This window comes from Miniopterus schreibersii (genome assembly GCF_964146895.1).
Source record: "Miniopterus schreibersii genome assembly, chromosome: 11".
NCBI classification, from domain to species: domain Eukaryota; kingdom Metazoa; phylum Chordata; class Mammalia; order Chiroptera; family Miniopteridae; genus Miniopterus; species Miniopterus schreibersii.
In genome coordinates, this window is record NC_138111.1 from 5,103,010 (window position 1) to 5,118,415 (window position 15,406).

The 15,406-nt window shown below is 58.5% G+C and overlaps 1 protein-coding gene and 1 long non-coding RNA gene across 5 annotated transcripts; one reads left to right on the plus strand and one right to left on the minus strand.

Moving 5' to 3' along the window:
• Positions 1-834: 834 nt before the first annotated feature.
• LOC308563891 lies at positions 835-5,389 on the plus strand. The gene is made up of 4 exons (XR_013999860.1): positions 835-1,157; positions 1,879-1,966; positions 3,636-3,711; positions 5,100-5,389. It is a non-coding gene; the product is annotated as an uncharacterized lncRNA (long non-coding RNA).
• DIPK1B (divergent protein kinase domain 1B) lies at positions 5,357-15,110 on the minus strand. 4 transcript variants are annotated; one of them, XM_081151477.1, is made up of 5 exons: positions 14,955-15,110; positions 11,578-11,712; positions 9,866-9,973; positions 9,556-9,732; positions 5,357-8,977 (listed from the first exon to the last, which is right to left on the minus strand). In XM_081151477.1, exons 1-5 carry the CDS (start codon positions 15,015-15,017, stop codon positions 8,165-8,167), a joined length of 1,296 nt encoding a protein of 431 aa, XP_081007603.1. In that variant the 5' UTR covers positions 15,018-15,110; the 3' UTR covers positions 5,357-8,164. The 4 variants fall into 4 exon arrangements, with proteins under 4 accessions (XP_081007603.1, XP_081007602.1, XP_081007605.1 ...); XM_081151476.1 differs by having other exon boundaries at positions 11,578-11,715; positions 14,955-15,093; XM_081151479.1 differs by lacking the exon at positions 9,556-9,732.
• Positions 15,111-15,406: the final 296 nt, after the last annotated feature.

Genomic DNA, 15,406 nt, shown 5'->3' on the forward strand with positions numbered 1-15,406 from the left:
GAGAAAAGTTGTAGGTAAGATTGGCCCACCCGTTTACAAGTCTGATGTCCAGGGTCCTATGTTTGGGATCCCACCTTCTGTGATGATGTGAGTCTGCGGCTGGCTCCCCCAGCTGGGGCTCAGCTTCCTCCAGGCTGGTGGGTGGAAGGGAGGAGGGAGTCCTTCCTTCCCCAAACCAGCCAGCCCCTCCCCACAAAGTCAGGCCCCTGTGACCCCTTCTGTCTGTGCTGCGCTTCCAAGGGGAGGACACCCATCTGCCCAGGGACTGGGCACTGCAGGCCATGCCAGGGCCAGGTGGCCAATGTGGTTGCCCAGACTTCGGCCCAAATGGCCAGACCCAGGAGGCAGGTCTGGGTGCACCATAGGACCCCCCACTCTGCCCCCATGACAGACACTGCTGTCACAGAGAGTCCTGTCGGATTCTCATCGGGTGCCTCTTTTCTGCAGCCAACAAAGAAGTGGTTCCAAGCTCAGGGCCATGATGGGGCAGGGGACAGTGACTACGTTAGACATCGCGGAGTGCTGGCGCTGCTCTAAGAGCTTTGCACAGGCTGGCTGACTCACGCAGTCCCGCTGCCCACGGGAGCTAGGACCCACCAGAACGCTCGTTTTGCAGGGTCCCACCCTCCTGGAAGGGGACCCGGGGCTGCGCAGGGCTGGCCCGTAGCAGACCCAGGCGCAAGCGCGGGCGGGAGGGTGAGAATCCCGACCGGCGGGGCGGGAAAGGGAGGGCCCACTAGAGGGCGCTGCGGCTGCGGCCTCCGGGCGGGCTGGCGAGGCTTGGCCCGCGCGGGCCGCCGTACACACTATAAAAGGCTCGCGGCGCCTTCCTGCGCTCTTTCTGGGCGGCGGCGGAGCTGCAGGTTGCCGTGGCCATGGCGGCTTTGCACCGCCTCGGGGTTCGTGGCCCAGGCCGCTCCCGTCCGCCCCGCCGCCGCCCCCGGCCTTGCTGGGCGGGCGGTAGGGAGGAGGCGCCTGCTGATTTGGAGCCTCCGGTGGACGCGCCCCGTGGAGAGGAGGCGGGAGCGGTAAGGGAGCCGTCGCCCCGGCTTCGTCCACGCGGCTCATCGCGGCGCGGGGTGCGCTGCCTTTGCTGACGGGCCGGGGCCTTGAAGACGTCCCTTTATGCTTTGGGTCACCTGTTCTTATTTTATAAGGTGGGTCGACTCCCTGCTCACTGAGTGGTTTCCGAATGGCAGTGGGTGTGACTGCTGCAGGTTGGCGCGGTGGCCTGGTGCCCGAGTCACCTGGTGTCCAGTGGATCCCAGGCCGAGTGCCTCCTTGTCTTTCGTCCGATTCCGCTGCGTTGTAACCTTCATTGTCCACACTCGACCTAAGCAGAAAGTTAAGGGGGGGGGGGGGGTCACGGCCTGCTATTTTCTAGAGGTGCGGTGGCCTGGTGGCAGAAGGCCAAATGCAGCAAAACCCAGACTGGGTGAAGTGCTGCTTTGAGGACTTGTAAGGTTCCTATAAATAGGTTTCTCTCTCTGGAGAGCTTGCTTGCTGGAAATTAAGCTCCTGGAAGGGTGTCCTGGGGTCCCAGGTGAGCTGACAGGTTGGTGCTGGAATAGGTCATGCCCCCCAGGTGTAGCTTGCAAATCCAGCCCCTTCTGTGTGACATCCTAAGGACACCGGGTAAGAGGTTGAAGCCAGGTACTATCCTCGGTGCACACTGCCCCTAGAGGCGTTGCAGGTGTGGCTGCCGTGTCCCATCTGTGTCATTAGGTGGCAGAGAGAAGAGAGGCTCGTCTACGCCTAGCGTTCTGGCTGTGAACGTCTGGATGGTTGATAGCCTGACATGGCACCCAAGCCCTGGGTTGCTGGTGTGTGCTGGCAACCTGAAGCCCATCGAGTAAAAGCTTCTTAATTCTTTCCTAGTTCTTGGCTGGCCTCGGGTCACGAGGTTGTCATGCCTCTGGCAGCAGGAGGTAGGAGCCCGCTGCTGGCGCAAGGATGAGTGGAAAAGGTGAGTAAGTTTCGGGCTGGCTTGGTGAAGATCTGAGTGTTCCTTACTGTCACATGGATGAAAAAGATGGCACCAAAAATTTTCCTTTGGAGGGTGAGCTGATGAATGTCACCTAGCAATCTGATAATTCAAATTATTTTAGGTAGGTTTAAGTGTTACAAAATATTCATGGATAGCTACTCATTCAGATACACCAGAAATCCTGTTGTAGGATTTAAAGGTTTGGGACGGTGCCACGGGCCAAGTAAACCTCCAGCATGTGAGGTTTGAAAAGTTGCCAAGCATTGCTTGTTTCCTGTGTTGCCACTCTCCCCTCTGGTCTTGTGGACTGCTGTGTCAGGGCCTCTCTAGGAGCTCTGGGGGAGAGGGTGCAGAAATCTCTAAGGAGGGCCCTCCTGGCTGCACTCTAATCCCCACGTTCTTCAAACACTGAGCTGCTGCCAGGGGCTGGCAAGGTGGTCCAAGTGTTTAATCTCCACTGTGGGCTGCCCATTGGGAGTCAGAAAGGTGACAGTGGGAAAGGTGAAGGACTCCCCAGTCAGCAGCAGCTTTGGCGGTTTTAAGTACTGAGTGGGGAGAGTAGTATAAGTATAGGGCTTAGAGCCCTGGACCAGGCAGCTGGGCGAGAATGGCTGCCCTGCAGGTGCTGGACCTGCCGGCACCACAGACGCAGCTGCTGTGCTGCACCTGTGACATCAGGGCAAAGAGGAAGTGAAGTGGCTATTTCTACGCTCAGTGCTCAGAACAGTGAGCACTAAGAATGGTTTGTAGCCTGACATTCCTTGGAGCTCCCGGCCAGCTGGCATTTTGATTACATGTTCACGGCAGTCAGACCTGTTCAGGCTACAGTTCAGAACCCCAGGCAAGACCCTAAACACTTTGGTTTTCCTTTTCCTCTGTAAGATGAGGCTGTTCTGAGGACTGAATGAGGTGGGTGGGTGTAGATGCACATGGCAAACGCAGTAAAATGGGATTGACCAGGATAGGGTCTCCTGCCTGGAAATGAATGTTCTGTAGTCTGGGCAGGAGGCTTTTTAGCAGTCCTTGGGCAGAGCACCCCTGGCTAAGAACCACTACGCTGGTATGAACTCCCTGTGGGGCCCTGGGTGGGCGGTCAGGAGCCACCTCACACATGAATACACACACTATAAGAACCCTTGAGACAAGCAGAGCACTTCAAGGAGCAGGAGAGGTGCCAGAGGTTCACTCCCTGCATTTGCCTGTCAATGAGTTGGAATTCAGGGCCCATGTGGATCCCCTCAGTGGGTGAATTCTGCAAATGATTGTCCCAGCCAGGGCACTGGGGAGTGCAGGGGCCACTCTTGGTAACCCCACTGGGATGGCAGGTGTGACCGGCTGCCCTTGTCTCCTTGCAGGTGAGGAGGTGTTTTAAGTGTAAGATCAGTGGGTATCAACAGGGGCAACTTGTGTGACCCTCCCAAGACACGTGGCATTGTGTGAGGATATCAGATAGGCAGGTGCTGCTGGCATCTAGTGGGCAGAAACCAGGGATGCTACAGTCCACAGGTGCGGCCCCAAACGTCAGTAGTGCAGAGGTTGACTCCCCCTGCTACAGAGTCCCATCAGAAAACAACTTTGATTAGGGTTCAGGGAGCCCAGGTCAGCGCAGGAATGCCTGTCCGGCTTCTCACCCTCTTTCCTTTCTCAGATCCAGGGGCCCGGGAAGGGCACGAGGCTGGTCAGTGGCAGGTGCGAGCAGTCACCCCAGGACTCCTTCAGGACAGGTAAGTTGGGAGGGGGATGGCTCACTGGGGTCAGGACTTCTGGACCTTACGGTGGACTCTGGGTTTGCCAGAATCTGGCTGAGGGCTGAGTATGGAATTATCCTCCGGGGGGGGGGGGGGGGGTGTCGTTCATCGTCTAATTGGAGCCTGTTGGCCTTTGATTTGGGAAAGGGTCTGCCCTGGCACCCATGGGAGGAGTACTGTGCTGTCCCCAAAATGATGCTCATAGAGGGATGCTTGTCCTCAGCTTCTCTGTGTCTGTACTGTGCAGCAGCTTCTTCCAAAACCCAGGCCTGGGAGTGAGTCGTTTCAAAGTTAAAAGTAAACAGTACGTGTATTGGGGGACACGCTCATGGCCCTGTGGTAAAAGCACTTCTCAGTCCCAGGCCTGTGGGAGAGGTGAGGGTTTAGTTTGTTGGCAGTGTTGCAAGTGGCCAGAGCCTCCATTTTCAGTGAGACAAGGTGACTGTCAGCTGACCTTGGTCACCTCACCTGTGTGGAGGTGTATTAGTTACTGACTTCTGCGTAGCATATTGCCCAGGAACTTGGTGCTTTAGGGCAGCAAAGACTCGTCCCTCTCACCGTGTCTGTGGGTCGGGAGCGGTGTGGCTGTATTTCTCATGAGACTGAGATGGCACGCTCTGGCTGCTGGCAGGAGGCTGAGGGGCCTCACAACACGGCACCTGGCCTCCCCCAGAGCCTTGTGACCCTGCCTGGGAAGGGACATCATCCCTGTGGTCAAGCTGGCCGGCCCTGATGTATGGGAGGGGACTGCATGGTAAGCATGGGGCAGGGCGGGAGCTGCGCACCACAGGCGAGCAGGGTATTGTATTGCCCTTTATTCCTGTGGCCCTTAGTCCAAGTTTTGGGAGGGAGCAGCCTTTCCGTATGTGAGGTGCTCGATTTTCCATGGCTTGTCTAGGAGGAGACACGGAATGGCAGGGAGTGAGTGGGCCTAATTGCCAGAGAGGACAAGGGTGGCTCACGCCCACCCTGAGCCCAATGGCCATCTTGGTGCTGGAAGTTGTGGCTGCAGAATGGGCCCGTCCTTGTTGGTAATTGAGTGGAATCTCACTTAGAAGTGTGCTGTGGGGCATGGCGTTTCCTTAGAGCTGGGGCTTCCTGTTGGTCTTTGAACTGTGCAGGAGGCTGGGTCTGTTGCTTTTGACATGGACTCCACCAGAAATTGGGTGGTGAGGGGAGGTTCAGAAGACAGAGTTGGGCTTGGCCATCTCAGGGAGAAGGGGGGGCTTCATTCCAGAAACCATTTCTGCTCTGCTGTCCTGAGGGCTGCAGCCCAAGGGCAGGAGGCTTGGTGCACTGAGAGGGTTGTGGTCCAGCCCCTGGGGGATCATCTCAGAAGTCACTGGTTTTCTTTCTGTCTACAGTTGGGGATCCCACTGGACCAGCCCAGGCACCATCCTCGGTCCTGGAAAGAGCGGAGAGGCAGGAAGACACTGCCTGACTCACATTACAACAGGAAGGTGCAACCTGTGGTGCTGCTGGTCCGGGAGTCCGCTGCAAGAGTGGGTCAGAGCTGGCAGCAGTCTCCAGTGCAGGAGAATCTGCAGGCCATTAATGCATTATTAAGAGGGATGGCAAGGGGTGCTGGGTGACCCTGCAATTATATGTATCGTGTACAGGATTCTTCCGGTAAAGTAAACCACGTTTATTTACAGTCTTGGCGATTCATGCATTGGTACAAACTGGACAACACACACAGTGAATGAATGTTATGAGACTTATGCATATGTTACAGTCATATTCACAATGCAGTTTTGGAAAATTTTTTTTTTAAACTTGCCTGTGGTGATAGGCAGTTTCTCTAGTTATGAGAGGCCTATACTGTACCACACACAAAGACACACACCAGACAAGCTTGTTAACTGCATCAGGTCTTCACGAAGCTGAAGTGGGTCGTGGGGGGCTCTGTTGAGTGGGGCGGAGGCTGGAGGGGAGGGGCAGGCACAGACTTGCTTCATTTCTCCTATAAATTACTTTGTAACAACACTGCATTTTCAGTGGTGTGTTCCTTCCAGACTTCCATGGTGTTCTGTTGAGATTCCCTTCCATGAAGACCTTTCCAGGGAGCCTCACGGTCCTTATGAGCCCCCAATCCAGAGGCTAAATTAGACGTGTTTGGGGGCAAGTCAACCATTTTGCTGCTCAAGGGTTCTGCTCTGGGTGGCCAGGGTGTTGTGCAGTGTCAGGAACTTTAAAAGGCAGTCCCTCACAGGCCAGGTCCTTCCTGACTTCGGGGACAAAGCATCACTTGACCCAATGCAGAGAAGGTTCTCGGTGTGCAGCCTCCTTGTACAACCCAGGACTGGTAGCTGGCGTTAGTGTTCCCTTCGAGGCTGGGGGTCCTGCTCAGAAACCCAAAGGCAAAAGGCTTTTGCAGAAAACAGTTGAGTGAGCTTGTCCCTTCTGCCTTCAGTCCTGTGCTGCTGCTTTGCTTTTCTGATAAATGTGGCATTGGGGGCGGGGCACTTTGCTGCACTGAAAACCTGTTCAGGCGAATATCCTTCGTGATTTTCTCAAGGGTATCTGGGAACTTGTTAATCTTGACATTTTTTTTAAAAATCTCTAAAATTTTCAGATCGTCCTTTACTGGCATTAAATTCTTCAGCATTAGATCCTCAGCTTGCTTTTGCTTTTAAGTTGTCACGTAATGACTTCCTCCAGCCAGCCTGCAGGTGTGCCTTGTAGCAGTCCTGCGCCTGCATGAGAGATGCATTTTCATTTCCAGGTAAGAGGGTCTTTCACGAAAAGTATAAGGTTTTCATGCCTGTTGGAGTAGCTGTAACGATGGCTTCATAAATTTCCCTTTTGGTCCTTAACCTGGAATAGTTTATCTTGAAGAGGCAGGTACATGTCAAGCACTTTCAGTTCTTGTGGCATCCTGGCTTTCTTTTGTGGGAGCACCTCCAGCATCCCTAGTGACACTGCATGTGGGTCCCAGTGTATATAGTTCAAGGTTTACAGTATTGCCCTAAACATGAAGACAAGGCCACAGGACCTCGAGATCATTTATAAATAGAATGACATTTTATGCACTCATGACATACTTTCTTGGTTTCCAGGCAACATGGCTTGGCTGTTCTCTCAAACTTGCAAATCAAAATTTCCAACCTATTGAAAAAATCCACATCTAAGTGGACCTGCACAGTTCAAGCTTGTGTTCAAGCGGAGCCTCTTAAGTGTCCAGAACCCCTAGGTCCTACAGCTTGGGTTATCTTCCCCCACAAGGGGGGAATCGAGGTGGGAAAAATAGTTATGATAAATTTAGGATGAGCTTTAAGGGCTAGTACTAAGAATTGGGTATTACAGTTGAAATTTTGGAACGTGTTTCAGACAAAGTGTTCAAGTGAACTGAAGAATTTAATGCATTTTCCTTCAAGGAAAGGATTTCCGTGTTGGCAAAACTGGAGACTAAGCTGGTCTTGAATAAACTGCCTTGACGTGCATTTCCCGTGTGATAGGCTGGGTCTGAAACATGGGGAAGGTGTGTGTTCTCACTGGTGGGGGCCCCCCGTGGGGAAGGGGTGTCAGGCCCCAGGGTGCACGGCCTCTCGCTGGTAAGGGACGGGAAAATTCACAGCTCTTCCCCAGATAATAGATTTTTACACCCAGCAGTTCACTGAAATCAGCAAAGGATTCCTGGTCAGGGCTGTGTTCTGAGTATCCAGCGCTGCAGATCGACCCGATTCCCCACTTGCTGCTACACCGCCGTTCTCATTGGTCCTGCCTCCATCCACACCTTCGGCAGTCAGGCCCTAAGCCATGTTGGGGTCTGGTCCTCGGAACCAAACAGGAGGGTCAGCTTCCAGCATCCCATCACACCACCCCCTTGTCCCAGTTAATTACCTCACACTGGCTCTAGGAGTTTGAGGGGCCAGGCAGGCTCTGGGACCACCCACTGAGGCCTCCAGCAGCCATGACCCTGAGAACTGAACTGTTCTGTGCAGAAGGCAAGGGCAGCCCTCACTTCCATGCCCAAGCTGTTAAGGGTGTTCTGGATGGCAGGGGGCGGGGTCAAGGGTCCAGGGCCGGGTGAGGGGAACTCCAGAGTACTCACAGAAAAGCTATTTATTTACATTAGATGTTCTTGAAAGTAACAAAACCCAACTTGGCCTGGGTGGGTCCCCTTGGTCAGGCTCCAGGTCCTTCCTACCCTCCCCCTTCCAGCCTCTTATTCCAGCTAAATGGTCAGTCCATCTGGGCTATTGGATCCTGAAGGGAAGGGAGGGGCAAAGTGAAGGAACCTATTATCACAGGAACTACTGAGCTGGAAAGGAGCAGCCTGGGCCCAGCCCTGTCCTTTGTCCAGTGACAGTGTGAGGAAGGAGGCCCCAAGGGCAAAGGTGGCTACAGGGCCCCTAGTGGGCGGGCTAGGGCCCAGACCCCCTAGACAGCAGTCCCTGCTAGAGGCCCCGCTCTGGGCCAGCCACTGTCAGGAGTACTTGGTGTTGGAGATCTTCTTCCACAGCAGGGTCTTGAGGTGGCTCAGCACCAGTGAGTGGTGGGCCTCCACCTGGCTGGCCAGCCCGCTCAGTGTGGTGCAGGTGCGAAGCTGCTTGCCCAGCTCCTCGCGCAGGTCGTGGGGGGCGCCGGGCAGCAGGTAGTCCCGTAGCAGCTCGCACACCTTGGCCAGGTTGGGCTGGATGAGGTCACCCTTACACTGCCGCATGAGCTTGTCGCAGGGCGCCCTACAGTCGCGCCCATACGTGCAGTCTGAGCTGTGCTCACAGTGGCGGCCCTGCAGGAAGCGGCGCACAGTGGCCTCTGGCGCCACCTGCTGCAGGTCAGCCATCCTGAAGTCGTGCTTGGCCGTGTAGCCCACGTTGGCCAGCGTGGTCTCACACATGTAGAAGGTCCCGTAGGAGCCATGGAATAGTTCCTCCACAAACTCCAGCAGGCCAATGGCGATCTTGGCCCGCCAGGGCCATGCAGGCCCCAGCCACTGCTGCAGGGCACGGTGCAGGGCGGGGGGCAGCAGTGGGCGCAGGAGGGGTGGGAGCGCGGCCTCATGCCAGGAGCTATGCAGAACACCCTCAGTGATGTACAGGTCCCCGCAGAAGCCCAGCAGCCGGGAGGCGTGCTCCTTGTCCTGCAGGGACAGCAACAGCAGGAACTCGTTCCGCTGCAGCAGGGCCCACACGGACTTGGCCTCGGCCAGGGACACCCTGCTGTCCTTGTTGAAGTCAGCCATGAGCAGGACCTGTCCAACCAGTGCGGGCAGGGAGGGCAGGTCTCCCAGGTTCGCCTGACGTTTGGGACCAAAAGAGAGGACAGTGATTTCAGAGCTAGCATGTTGCTAAGGTGGCAGGGTGCCGGCCTTGGCATGGTCCTGCCAGACACGTGGGTGCTAGTTGGGTGGGCTGCATGCGGGACACGGCACATCTGAAACCTTAGGGGAGCTCAGCCTCAAACTGCCACCTCCTGGAAGCCCACCCTGACCACTCACCCACCTGCCTCTCTCCTAGAACTGCTCCGAGGGACTGTGTCCCCATGTCTCCACCATGCTCAGAGGGCCTAGGGGTGGGCACCTCAGCAAGGAGGTGAGAGCTTGCTGGGTGGGGCCAGTCACTTCTCTTCTGCTCTCACTCGCTCCTGCCACACCCCACCTCCTCTGCACCTGCAGCTCCCTGCTCTCCCCTACTGATGCCCCGGGGAGCAGGGTGCTCTCTGCCTAGTGGGCCATCCTGAGCAAGGATCTGCTTGGAGCTAGAGGGCTAGCCAGAAGCCTGGCCAGCCTATATGGCCCCCACCTGGCCTGGTTCCTGCTCTGTGCACACATCCTCAGGCATGAACTGCACACAGCCCGAAAGAGAGCCAACTGACCTTGAGAAAGCTGAGAGTCATCTCCCGGAACTCTTTAATTGAGGTGCCCCGAGTGGGCTTATCAAATAGCACCAGCTCCCGCCGGGGGGCCGCATCTGACCTGGCCTTGGAGTTCAGGCTCTCTTCGATGCCACACTTGATGGTCACCTCCTTGCCCTGCCAGAGCCCGCTGTACACCTGGATGGGCCACAGGGATCCTCCGTGTAGAAGCCCCTCTCCCGCTGCGCCTCAGCCTCTAAGCCCCAAGTCCCCAGACACATAGAGGGAGGGTCTCCAGGCATGGCCCTGGGCCCCACCCCACCAGGCTCACCTGCTGACCAGGGACAGAGGAGTGGCAGGTCCTCCACTCCACCTTTTGCAGCTGGCACAGGTCCTGGCAGAGGGAGCCCGAGATGATGCCCTTGCGGTACTGGTCACACTAGGAGAGGAGGAACATGCTAGGGAGTGGCCTGGGAAACGGACTCAGGGGCTCCTCCCTGGCTGATCTAGGCCCTCCCCCACCCTTTACATGTTGCAGCCCTGGGTGGCAGGCTGAGGCCCTCATCACATCTGCCAGTGGCTCCCTGGCTCTTAGGCCACAGCACTTCACAGAGGGGCCCAGACTGCTACAGCTGCTGCAGTAGTCAGGCAGCCTCCAGCCACTGGGCACACCACCTGCCTCAGCTTCTGTGGATGCCCAGCCTGGCCCTAGTGGGCGCCTCTGCAGAGCAGTCTGCCACCCACGTTCCCTGGTGGGCCACCCCAGAGTTTGGAGGCACACCAGATCCTTTGGGGTGGAGGACCTCCCTGCCTGCTGGCCGGGCCAAGGCACCCAGGAACACGGAGGCTAGTTTCCTCCTGGTGAGTGGAGACCATTCCTCCTCTGCTCCCCCGCGGCTCCCTCAGCTCTCTTGGTGATGGGAGAGGGGCTGCTGCTGGCACAAAGGAAGTGTGTCACACTGACCATTTGCTCACTGCTCTCTAATGGCCAGACCCCCAGCTCTGGCCTCCTCCCAAGTCTCACTGGGAGACCCATCCACCAACTGCCCTCAGTCCCACAGTGCATCTGCTCCCCATGGCCCCTGGGCTGACTGCTATGTGGCACCTGGCTGCCCGGCGCCTTCTAGACCTCTCCAGCTGTACCCACGCCCACACCCATGCCCCCACCCAGAGCTGTCCACCAGCAGTGCCTCCCTGGTCCTGGCCATGGGTCTGTGCCCAGCTCAGACCTGGCCACTGCAGGCCACCAGCGAGCATTTCTGGAATGAACAATGGAGTCCAAGAAGAGACAGCAGGCCTGAAGACCTTTCCTGCCTTGAGTGTGAGGGCTGTGTCCTTGGGGCCTGTGCTAGCCGGGCCCCTGGGAGGTAGGTACTCAGCCAACAATCTGAGAACCAGGCACCACGGGGGCCAGCCCTTTGCAAGTCCTGTCACATGGGCTCTCCGTGCTCCAGACCCTCATGCCCCTCCCTACCACCATCTCTAAACTTTCCCAAACTAGGCCCCCGAAGAACCCTGGCCAGAGCAGGCTGGCTTCAGTCACCACACAGAACCCAAACAGGTGCCCCTCACCTTCCAACCAGCAGAAACTCTGAGCCGCCCCGGCTGATATGGGGCAACTGCAGGCAAGTTCAAGTCCTGGGGTCTCCCCGAGTCTATAAACCATGACTGTTGACTAGGCAGGAAGCTCTGAGGACCACGTCCTGCCGCCTCCTTTGATGGACCCTTGTCCCCAGAAGGGGTCTTCAAGGTCACCAACATCTGCCTGTTCCAGTCTCCCTCCCAAACTTCTGGAGTCTGCCCATCTGTCCGTCCCCAGCGAATGGCCGGTGCTCTCCTGGGTGCCTGCAATGGCCTCCCCATGGTCCTGCCTTCCGCCACCCCCAGTCTCCTCCACCGCCAGCCAGAGGATCCATCTTAAAAGCCCCCTGCAGGGCCTCTGAGGAAGGCCTGTCCCTGTCTGTGGGCCAGCAAGGGGAGGGACAGAGCACTCAGCCTGCTGCCCCATGTCAACCCAGACACCCAGCCCAAGGGGACACTTACGATGACCACCTGGCAGACGTGCCCGCGGCAGAGCTCTGCGTAGGACGAGTAGTTCACGTACGCCAGCCAGCTGCCAGCAAAGATGCCCAGCCAGACCAGAAAGACGTACTTGACCCTGAGGCCCGGCAGCCGGCCCTGCTGGGTGAGGGGCACATGAGGAAGTGCCACATTCGGGATGCGTTACCCCCTCTCACAGACCCCGCCTTCCCATCAGCCGGCCCTGTCCCAGCGTCCAGAACTGCCTGAGGCCCAGGGATGGTCTGGGGTCTCCTCCTGTCTTCCTCCCCCTAGGTTCACTACTCCGAAGTGGGGGCAGGTGCCCAGACTTTTAAATACAGGGGGCAAGTAAAAATCAATTTCAAAATGGGGGGATACAGGGTAGTCAACTCCTTATTTTGCCGAATAAAGGGTTTTTTTTTACAAATTTCCCTCCTGTCTTGCCCTCATTTCAAAATGACATGTAACCGCCACACAAGGGCAGGCTGGAGAATCACCAGGCAGTCACTCTGTCCTCCGATGGGTGGAGAGTTCGGCTGGACCCAGGCCAGGGGGAGGATGGGCCTCGGGGCTGCTGGGGCAGAGGGCAGGGCCGCGGCCGCACAGTGGGCCGGCGAGCCTGGCGACCCGGCCTTAACGCCCATGTTCACAGCAGCGTATTCCCAACAGCCAAAGTAGGGACACAACCCAAGTGCCACTGACAGAAGACGGGATCTATCATTCCGCCTTTAAAAGGAAGGAAATCCTGATTCTTGCTACAATGTGGATAAGCCCTGAAGTCATAATGCTCAGTGAAAGAAGCCAGTCGCAGAAGGACAAATCCTGTAGGATCCCACTCATTCAAGGTCCCCGGAGGACTCAGATCCACAGAGACAGGAAATAGATGGTGGGTTCAGGGGCCAGGGGAGGGGTGGGAGCGAGTGCTCAATGGGCAGAGGGTGAGTTTGGGGAAGAGGGAAAGTCCTGGAGAGCATGGTGGTGGCCGCTGCACAACAGGGTGAATGTACCTAATGCCACTAAGCTGTGCACTTAGACATGGTAAAGACAGTCAATTTTGTATTGTATAATGTACCACAGTAAAGAATAAATAAGACACAGCTTCTGATGTTCAGGTGGCCAGAAACTGCTTCCATGTAGGGCTCAGCCCCTCTGGCAGCTTCCCCAGATGACAAGTGGAATCATAGGGCACGAGCGCCCCAGAGCCCACAGCTGGTGGGCTGGGGACACTGTCTCGCATGCAACCCTTAGCCCCGATTCAAGGACACCACCACCACTCTTCCCCACTCCCTGTCCTGGCAAATCACAGCCTCTCAGGCTGCTGTCCAGGAGCAGTAGCTGAGCCCCAGGAGCCAGGAGAGCAGGGGCTCAGGGCTTCAGGCCAGCCTGTCCTCAGAGGAGGCACCACTGCCAGCGATGGCGACGCTCCCCCCATTGGTGGACTGGGCTGCAACTCCAGTCCTGGGTTTCTGGTGGTTAGTCCTAGGTCCAAGTTAGCCGGGGGCTGGGGGCCGCCCTGAGACAGAGGCCACAAGACCCCCAGCTGCATTCATTTTTTATAATTCTTCAAGGAGAGGCAGGGTCCTCACCTCCTACTTCCTGGCACCCACGCACATGGCTGGCCACCCCGGGAAGGGCTGTAGCAGGAGGACCCGGAGAACTCTGGGGACAGGCTAGGCGCCTCAGTGGCCACTGAGGAGCAGTGGGGACTGGAGTGGCCCTGGAGCAGAATGAGGGGGTTGGGCCTCAGGCCCACTTGTTCCTGCCACTGCGTCTGTTTCCGTCAGATTTGTTCAAAAGGAAAAACAGGAAAGCAGAGAAACAGTGGGTGGGGGGGCAAGGCAGTTGGGGGGTGTTGGAGCAGGATAGGGTCAAGGACTTCCCACTGCTGGTGAACAAGGTCCCCTGAGGTGATAGTGGGCAGGGCCTGGGTGGGCTTTCAGCACTGGGGCCCTAGGGGGACCACAGGAGGGCAGGCTGTAGCCAGTGGACCAGGGGGTGGGGGAGACCAGGCTTCACAGAGCAATCGCAGGAGCAGGAGCCTGCCTGCAGGAGGCCCCAGTCACAGCCCACTCCCTTACCCCACCCCACCCCACCCCCTCAAGGCACCAAGCCTTCCTGGCCTTCCAGTGGTGGCCCTTCCATACACTGACCCCACCTGGCTAACTCTGACTGAATCCTAGGCCCTCATCTGCCACTGGCACTTCCTCCAGGGGCAGCCACTGACCCCATCCCGTTGCCCTGCACTGGTGAGTGAGTCCTGGGTCAGGGCAGGCCTTACTCCTGGGGAGGAGCCACGGGAGGGTAGGGAGGGGTGCTTGGGGGACAGTAACAGCACAATGATCTGTGGCCCATGGGCTAGCTCCCTACATGCACCACCAACCCAGGAGGGTGTTTGATAGGCAGGGAAACTGAGGCTCAGAGTGTGTCCTCGACACTAATAGAGGACAGGGCAGGGCTCAGATCAGGGGAACTCACAGGAACCCCTCTCCAGCCCTCTGACATTCCTGGGCTGCCCCTGCAGTGGTCGAGGCCTTCCACCAGAGCTGGGGGCCAGAGCACACTCCACCTGGGAGGGCAGGGAGGGCGTCTGGCACAGGCATGTAACCTGCGTGTTTCCAGGCTCCCACACTTCTCCCCAATTCTTCCCAGAAAGGAGCAGCTGAGGACAGCGGGGCCCTGGGCCAAGGACGCCAACCTGGCAGGAACGCCTGCCCTGGCCCCAGAAAGGCTGTGCTGTAGGGCATCACAGCCACAGGAGGGGCCTGGACGATTTGAGACTGATACAGGCCTGGCTCGGACCACCCAATGCAGAGATGACAGGGTTCCCCCCCAGCAGCTGGCACCCAAGGCAGCCTGGGCCTCCCCTGCAGACAGAGGACCCAGGCGAGCACATGACTTGTGCAAGGTCAACGTGGGGTCAGGGCACACCCTAAACTCGACTGGCTGGGGGATAACCTAGCGGGGGGGATAACCCAGCGGGAGGTTATGTATGTCCGTCTTGGGGCATTTTTGTGCCCCAAGTTTTCCACAACAGAAAATCCTTATATTTAAGTAGAAAAAAAAGGAAGGTTTTTGGTGTGGTTTCTGGGCCTCCGGTAGCAGGGTCCATCCAGCCCAAGGGGGGGTGGGGCCTTCTTCAGCCCTGGGAGCAGGGGCTGCCACCACGCAGCACGGGCGCCGGGGGCCTCTCCGCTCGCCGCAGCCACCCCGCCCATCCCGGCCCCCCAGGCTCCCCGAGGCCACTCGTCACGCGTCCTGAATTCTGCCCCTGCCCCCCACCCGCCTCCCAGGGCTACACGCCGCGCGCACGGCCTCCGCCCGAGCGCGGCGGGCGGGCGGGCGGGGTGGGCACAGGCCAGGGCCGGCCGCGGCGCGCCTACCTGCAAGCCCTTGGAGAAGGGGCAGAAGAGCACCAGGTGCGCCAGGCGCCGCAGCCGCCGCATGGTGGGCGCCGGGCCCGCTCGGCCTCAGCCCCGCGGGCCGGCCCGCAACGGCCGCGCTCCCGCCGCTCGTCGCGCGCGCTCGCCCGCCGCGTCCCCGCGAGGGCGCGCTCCTCCGCCGGCCGCCCGCGGGAGGGGAGCGGCGGGGGCGCGCGGGGGAGAGGGAGAGGGGGGAGGGGGCTGGGAGGGGGCGCTGCGGGGGCGCGCGGGGGAGAGGAAGAGGGGAAAGGGGGCTGGGAGGGGGCGCTGCGGGGGCGCGCGGGGGCGAGGAAGAGGGGAAAGGGGGCTGGGAGGGGGCGCTGCGGGGGCGCGCGGGGGAGAGGAAGAGGGGGGAGGGGGCTGGGAGGGGGCGCGCGGGGGAGAGGAAGAGGGGGGGCTGGGAGGGGGCGCTG